The 7821-nt window shown below is 38.5% G+C and overlaps 1 protein-coding gene across 1 annotated transcript in view; it reads left to right on the forward strand.

Annotated features, from left to right (window-relative positions):
• Positions 1 to 2127: 2127 nt before the first annotated feature.
• LOC103360529 (inter-alpha-trypsin inhibitor heavy chain H3-like) overlaps positions 2128 to 7821 on the forward strand; it is a 19931-nt gene continuing 14237 nt past the window's right edge. The window contains exons 1-12 of the mRNA XM_008286315.1: positions 2128 to 2219; positions 3633 to 3793; positions 3931 to 4035; positions 4211 to 4373; positions 4470 to 4580; positions 4797 to 4925; positions 5062 to 5178; positions 5312 to 5480; positions 5570 to 5680; positions 6643 to 6824; positions 6935 to 7114; positions 7198 to 7319. Of these exons, the coding sequence (XP_008284537.1) occupies positions 2148 to 2219; positions 3633 to 3793; positions 3931 to 4035; positions 4211 to 4373; positions 4470 to 4580; positions 4797 to 4925; positions 5062 to 5178; positions 5312 to 5480; positions 5570 to 5680; positions 6643 to 6824; positions 6935 to 7114; positions 7198 to 7319 (1622 nt within the window). The 5' untranslated portion in view covers positions 2128 to 2147. The remainder of the gene's footprint in view (positions 2220 to 3632; positions 3794 to 3930; positions 4036 to 4210; positions 4374 to 4469; positions 4581 to 4796; positions 4926 to 5061; positions 5179 to 5311; positions 5481 to 5569; positions 5681 to 6642; positions 6825 to 6934; positions 7115 to 7197; positions 7320 to 7821) is intronic.

A 7821-nucleotide genomic window follows, 5' to 3' on the forward strand; every position in this document is an offset into this window, starting at 1 on the left:
CTTGAACTTTATCTTCAGGTGAAAACACACCTGTGAGAGTGCCTTGAATTGCAGTTTCAGTTTTGTGAAGAAAAGCATTTAGGTTCAAAGCAGACACTAGATATTCTATATATGCTTTCACCTTCACAGGTAAATTATGTGATTTGAATAATGAATGTGGATTAAAACATATTTAATTTAGTAAACACTATAATGTGGTGTTGCAGTTCAGTGAATATCAGAGATTGTAAAAACGATCCAAAACTAAATTAGGTTATATCATATATTTACTGTAAGTTTTTCCTTGTTCACTGAAGTCATGTTCCTGTGGGATTGCTCTACCACCTGCACCGCAGCCTGCATGAATACACTGATAATCTGAATGTGCACAGGTCGATGCAGTCAGTTACAGGAGGATATTGTTCAGACAAACTGGCATTGAAACCATGCGACACGGAGGGCTGAAGGACTCAACATACGAGTCAAAATCATAGTCATCCCATACCTCTACCAATGCAATCTGTAGCTTTACATATTGTTGCCTTTGTGGTTTTTAAGAGATTACTGTGTGGTTGGTTGTTGTTTGATAAATGCTGATGATCTGACAATGTTAGAGGCACATGAAGAATGTGAATTATTGAGAAGCCACAACTGTTTGACATGTTATTTGTACAATGCATAGGTTTTCTAATTTCTGTTTATTAGATGCTGGCCTCCCGACGTTCTCTGGCTCATATGGCAAATTCTATGTATTAAGGCAGACTGAATTCAAAGACCTCCAACAAATGTTGTGCTCTTATTGTTTTAGTCATTTACAGTCTATCTTTAACTTTAAACACATATCTTGTACAACTTATTCAATTCCCTCCGAATAGTTTGGGAACGCATCAATGGTTTGATGTATTCTTGAAAAAATAAGCAGTGGTTTAAAAAAAAAAAAACAATCGATGTAGTCAGAAAGCGAGAGAGCTACCACAGACAAGTTGCTGAATTTGTGATGACAGCAGACTGGAGTTCACAAAGCAGTTATTTTGATCTTGTTCTGGTTTTACTGTTTCCCTTTACTTTAATCATACTTTCTACAATCAATATATTAATCCTGCAATTTAATCTTGCACTTCTACACTGTTTGGAAAGCCACAAGAGACCGATTTAAAAAAGAATAATTAGCAGAATAGATTTAGCAAAGGATGGGATATCACGACTTAGTGGCCAATCTCCACAAATGATGGAACAGAAGTTTTCCAGAGTGCAACACAATATGGCGTCTTTGATATCATCGGGGTTGTTTTTTCAAACTTCAAAAAGCGATTTCCAGAGCCTCAGAAGACATTACACAAGTAGTACTCCTTGTGATGATCAACCTGAACCTTATTTGTAGCAGAGGTGGAGTGACCCTTTAAAATCATTCCATGTTTGCACAGTATGACAATGTCGTGGAAGTGTTTGTCTTTAAGGCAGAATTTCCTTAGTGATGACATAGATATTCTTTTTTTTTAACATCTCCTATGCAGTTATTTTATTTGTGCTTTACCCAGTAACTTCTGTCTTTAATCTCTTTAATGCTTGCAATGAAAGCTTGGTGTATGATTGCTTTTGCCTGCCGTATCACCTGTTTTCCCAGCACTTTCCTGACCTTGTCAGATCGGTACTCTCTCTCAAAAAAAAAAAAGCTGTACATACTTGAAGACATAAATAATAAATTCATTTTTGCTTGACACCACACAATGTTATAATTGTTTCATTAACAGCGCATGCAGGACACGCAATGACAAATTGTCCTCGTGTAGCGCTGTCATTCTGAGTTTTCTAACCAGTGTTCGGCTGTCACTGCACGAAAAGTTTTCTGCGAGTTAAAGTCTCGACAAAGTGAACAGGCTGATCTTTCAATGTCAACAGTAAAGCTCACATTAGCAGCTGAAGTTTTGATAACACCTCTTTTTTTGCGGGGGAGACTGTGTTTTTGCTGAATTTCTGATAAATCCCTCCTTTTCGGGGGAGTGTGCTTTAGTGTGTGTGTGTGTGTGTGTGTGTGTGTGTGTGTGTGTGTGGGTTGAGAGGGAGAAACAAGAGTTTGCCCCTATTATGTACACATTAATGCTGTCCTTGTTTGTTTGAGTTTAAAAGACAGTTTCAGCCGCCCGGGTTGCACTCTGGTGGGACGCATCATGGGGAGAACTGGGCTGCAATTAACCCTCTTTGGGCTGCTGCTGGCTTTGGCTACCACACTACCAAACAAGGTAAGGCTACAAAACCTAAGGGGCCGAGCACAACACTGCAAGGACACCGACTCTGTCGAACATTTTATCGATGCAATTTTATTTTCACAGATATTAAGGAGATATTTGACTTTTTCCTTTTTTTCCTTTTTTTTTTTTCCCGTCTAGGCATCTTTCGGTCAGTTGCAACACACTGAACCCTGCCTCTGATAAACAAACACAAAAGCAGGTTGAAGGACCTCCTGGCTCTTTGCCTTTGGAGTTGTGTCATGGTGTTCACATCTCTGTGTGTTTTTTACTCATTGTGGGGACATAATTCAGTTAGCAGCATTCATGGAAAATCAAATGAAAATCATTCAGATTAAAGAGTGATCAAATTGTGGTGTTTATTTAGCCCTCAAAGCGCTTACCTAAAACACACATGCATTTAAACAGGTGCAACAGGTTTCGGGATGAAAGTGAGTGTCAAACTACTATGTACAATTATAGATATATGTAAAACAGCATGTGGTTTATGGTTGGCACAGGGTTACGTTTAGCACTGTCAAAGTAGTATTTATGGTTAAGTGTTAAGGAGGTCTCAAGGAAATGATTAGAAAGTGAAGACATGGACTCACGACTGTGTATGTGTTTTTGTGCATCTGTCCATGTGGGGACCACAGGTTATGAGTAGTGAGGACACTTGTGGAAAATGAGGACATTTTACTTTGTAAGGTTTAAGTCATGATTTAGTTTGTTTCTATTTGCATTAGGGTTTACGTTAGATGTTAATCTGTGATGGTTAAGGTTATGGAATGTCAATAATCATCATCACAAAGATTAAAGTACCAACAAAGGACCTACCAACATTTTGGGAACAAACACCCCCCATAACATAAATCTTTAAGGTTTACATTAAAGACCCGGTTTAACATTTGGGTTGGTTAGATTTAGATTCTTGATCGGGCTGGGATAAGTTAGATCTCTGCGGTGTTGGTTTTCGTGAGTATGAGAGCCTCTGAACTTTATGGTAAACACTTCATATTAGGTTAGGTTTGGGTTAAAATTATTATTATTGCAAGTTAACAATGCAATGTCTTGCCAAGTGATGTGTTGTTTGGATATATGTCTGTTCAAACAGCCACACTGTGGGGAATCTATTCCCCCTTAGGCACAAACAGCAGCAAGTAAGTCTTTAGGGAATGAGTGTAAGTATGATGCCATGAATGCTGGAATATTAGGAGTATGAAGCTGCACAGCCAATGTGAAATGAAAACATTTTGTAGAAAAAATAATGTGAATTTAGGGGTTTCTACAGTTATACCAATGAGATCTGAAATCAGAATAACACTTTCTTGCCAGCATCTGATCTTTGGTCAGCTGGTCGTCAGCCAGTATGATCAATCGAGCTATTTATTTATCGTTTTGTGAAATGTGCCTTCTGTGTTTGCTCAGGGCGACTGGGACATCTACAGCTTTCACATCAACTCCACAGTGACCAGCCGCTATGCCACCACTGTCATCACAAGCCGTGTGGCCAACCGTATGGACGAGTCAAGGGAAATTGAATTCCACGTTCGGATTCCAAAGAATGCCTTCATCAGTAAATTCAAAATGTGTGTGAAAAGACAAGATACATGGATATGTAGAGGCATTTTCAACTAAAGATCTCTACCTTACAAATCATTTAAAAAATAATAATAATTGCAGACTGACTGGGAAATTAATAAATTCTTTCCTTGGTCCTCTTCAGGCTTATAGATGGCCAGGAGTATGATGGTGTTGTGAAAGCTAAGGAGCAGGCTCAGCAAGAGTATACTACTGCTGTGTCTCGTGGCCAAAGCGCTGGGATTGTCAGGTACATGTACTAATAGAGACATTTATTGCCAGTTGGTTTATATGTTTTATTTGAGAAGCTTGAGATAACAAGTCAAATCGATTTTTAGTTGAATTATTCACAGGTAATGTCCACACTATTGGTATAACCTGGTGTTTGATGTTATTAAATGCAATTGTTATTGTCTCTGATGTAGTTCTGTAGGCAGGACCCTGGAGGAATTTAAGACTTCTGTAAATGTGGCTGCTCACAAAAAGGTCACCTTTGAACTTACATATGAGGAACTGATGAAACGCACCCATGGCAAGTACGAGCTGCAAATCCATGCTCGACCCATGCAGCCTGTCAAAGACTTCAAGGTGTTTCTCGTGTCCATGTATCTAGTGTTCATCAAAGAAAAACATGCTGGGGTAACAGGGGTTCTAACTGATGTTTTTTAATGCATTTAATGTCAGGTTGATGTGTACATCCACGAGAAAGCTGGCATCAGTTTCATCGATGTGAAAGGAGGACTAAGCACCAAAGCCCTGGCTAATGCCATCACCAAAACACATGCAGACAAACAGGTAGAGCATGCAGTGATGGAAAATTCTACTTTGTATTCAACTCAGCTGCTATTTTATGATGGCTTGTATTAGCTACATTGCACATAAGGATGGTATCGCTTATTATTTTCACTGTTCATGTTAAAATTATATCTGTTGATACTGTTTATTCTACAATCTGTACAAACCGCCGGCTACCGTGCCCAATAACATTAATTTGAATTTATCCTTTTCCAGGCATGGGTGCATTTCTATCCAACTGAAGACCAACAGAAATTATGTGACAGCTGCGGAGAGGAGGGTATGAATGGAGATCTGGTTATTGCTTATGACGTTAACAGAGACACTACACTGGGAGACATCAAGGTAAAACAAGTGTTAATTTCCTGATGATGTTCTACAGTGAAGTAGCATTGTACAGCAAAAAAACATGAGCTCACGTGACTTAATCTGATATGTTTTTCAGTCATTTCAATTACTTTTTTTCTTTTTCCCCTTAAAGAAATCTGATGGCTACTTTGTTCATCACTTTGCTCCAGCTGGTCTTTCCCGAATATCAAAAAATGTTGTCTTTCTTATTGATCAAAGCGGCTCAATGCACGGCAGAAAAATAGAGCAGGTACAGTATTTAAAGAGAGCAAGTGTAGGACATATTACCAAAATTTACAGATTTACTTTACAGCAAAGTGCACAATTTCTGAACACACATGAAGCAAAACTGACTAAAAGTTTTATTGTGTGTTTCTACCCAGACACGAATCGCATTGATCCATATCTTAAATGATCTGGCAGAAGATGACTACTTCGGTCTTATCGCTTTTGATGGAGCGATTATTCACTGGAAAAAAGAACTTGTTCAGGCCAGCAGTGAAAACGTGGAGAGCGCCAAGACATTTGCGCGGAGAATAAGAGATAGAGGAGGTGAGATTTTTCAATCAATATTTTCATTTTGGAATATGAACAAACGACAGCAGAATGATCGTAATGAGACATGTTTTGTTACATCTCAGCCACAGACATTAACCAAGCAGTGCTGAAAGGAGCAAGTATGCTGAATGCACATCCCAGAGAAGGTTCAGCATCTATCCTTATACTTCTCACAGATGGAGATCCAACCACAGGTTATATTAAAGCACACCTGCACACAAACAAATACTTTTAGAAATGGAAGCTGTCGTCCTATAAAATAATAATCATATATATTGTTTGTTCATGCAGCTTATTTTGATACGTCTTTAGCATTTGTGTGCCTCAGCCAGTTTAAACAAATAGCTCAAAATAAGGCATGTTCAAATTCACATGACAGAGTCCTCTAGTGGCTGCTGTGACAGTAGCAAGGGAGGTGGTTGTTCTTTACATACATAAAGCGTGCATGTGGGAGCTCAGGACGATGGATGGGTTGACAAAACAATGGATTTTAATACAGGAGACCCCTGTTGGATTTCTGTTTTAAACCAACTGTCAGCAATGTTTCTTTGAACAATTCCAGTACATATGACAGTGAAGGTCCTTCAGTCTTGACTTGTGCATAATCCAAATCAAATCTTTACCATAGCATTGTCAAATCTTAAAATAAAAAATCAGTTTCCTTGAAGTGGGGTTGTATGAGATACTTGTCAATAGTCAGTGTACAATAGTCTACAGTAGATGACAGTCAGTATGCCCCCAAATTGGAGAAGCTGACAGAAGGACCAGCACAGAAACTAAAATACTAACCGATGTGGACAGGGTCAGCAGCAAAACACATTTAAGCCACCTAAAAAAGGGCCACATAAATCAAAAAAACAAAAATAGCTATGTCAGTTTAAGTGTAAGCTATACAACATTTTATTCACTTTACGTCAGAGAGTCATTCCTGACAGGAAACTATCCATTTAGATGGGTTTAATTTATTTATTTTTGAACAATAGTTTGTCCAATGCCAGCTTGCCTCTATGGGTTTCATTAGAGGTTAGGGACCAACTTCCTGTATGGTCGCTTTGGGTTACCAGCTCAACCTATCATTTCTTAAATGATATGTAAAACCGATATTTAATTCTACTGCAGAGGATGTCAAATGACACCATGTCTTGTGTCCTTGCAGGAGAAACAAATCTTGAAGTAATACAGTCCAACGTCAGAAGAGCCATTGCAGATAAATTCCCACTCTACTGTCTTGGTTTTGGTTTTGATGTCAATTTTAAGTTCCTTGAGAAAATGTCGCTACAGAACAATGGTGTGGCACGACGTATTTATGAAGACTCTGATGCTGATTTACAGCTGAAGGTATCAATAAACTTTTTACAATGTGATATCTTCTCCTGAAAAATGTAAATATGGTTGGCTGCTGTGGAGAGGTCAAACATTCGTCAAGTGTTTATATTGTATGTCAACAGGGTTTCTATGAAGAGGTCGCCACTCCTCTGTTGACAGACGTGACACTGATCTATAGTGGTGGAACCAATCTAACCCAGACTAACTTTAGCACCTATTATAATGGCTCTGAGATTGTGGTGGCTGGTCAGATCACTGACAACGACATTGAAACTTTCTCTCCACAAGTTGTGGCCATTTCGGTAAGTGTCAATTCTAACTGCACATCAGTTGTAATAACCTTTGTGAAAGTTGTTGACATTACAGTTGTTTTGGATTATGACAGGGGACTAGAAGGATGACCTTTTCTGGCACAAACACCTCCGTAGAATCGACTGGAACAGAGTCTGATGGCCAAATCCAGAGGGTTTGGGCCTATCTCACAGTTAAGCAGCTTCTGGAGAAAGAGTGAGCATGATATCTGCCGTCTTTTCTCTTTGTTCTTGTTGGCAGTTTATTTATGACATTTTCTATTTATCAGTAATTTGTTTTAAAAAAAAAAAAAAAAAGTGGTGATAGTATTTGAAAAGGTTCGTCAGACATTCCTAGAGCCCCAGTAGCATTTAAATGACTGGTTTTGTCTGACTTGAGTCCAGTTTCCAAAAGATTTTACAGCACAGCAAATACGCAGTTGACATGTGGAAACACAGTTTTCAGTGTTAATGGTGGAGAATTTACTGGTCAAAATTGGTTGGATCTTCAATTTCACGTAAAAGTAAATAAGAGCAGGCCTGTCAATTCTAGCTGACACTTGTGGATCTGCCATGAGAACTGATGTCTGTCATTAGCAGCTTATATATATATATATATATATATTCTAATTAATTTCCCAAGTTGTGCCTATATTTTAAAACATAGATGGCAACTGGCCGGTGATATGAACAACAAGAGCCACAAATTCACAAATAAT

This window comes from Stegastes partitus, unplaced genomic scaffold (genome assembly GCF_000690725.1).
Source record: "Stegastes partitus isolate 25-593 unplaced genomic scaffold, Stegastes_partitus-1.0.2 Scaffold10, whole genome shotgun sequence".
Taxonomy (NCBI): domain Eukaryota; kingdom Metazoa; phylum Chordata; class Actinopteri; family Pomacentridae; genus Stegastes; species Stegastes partitus.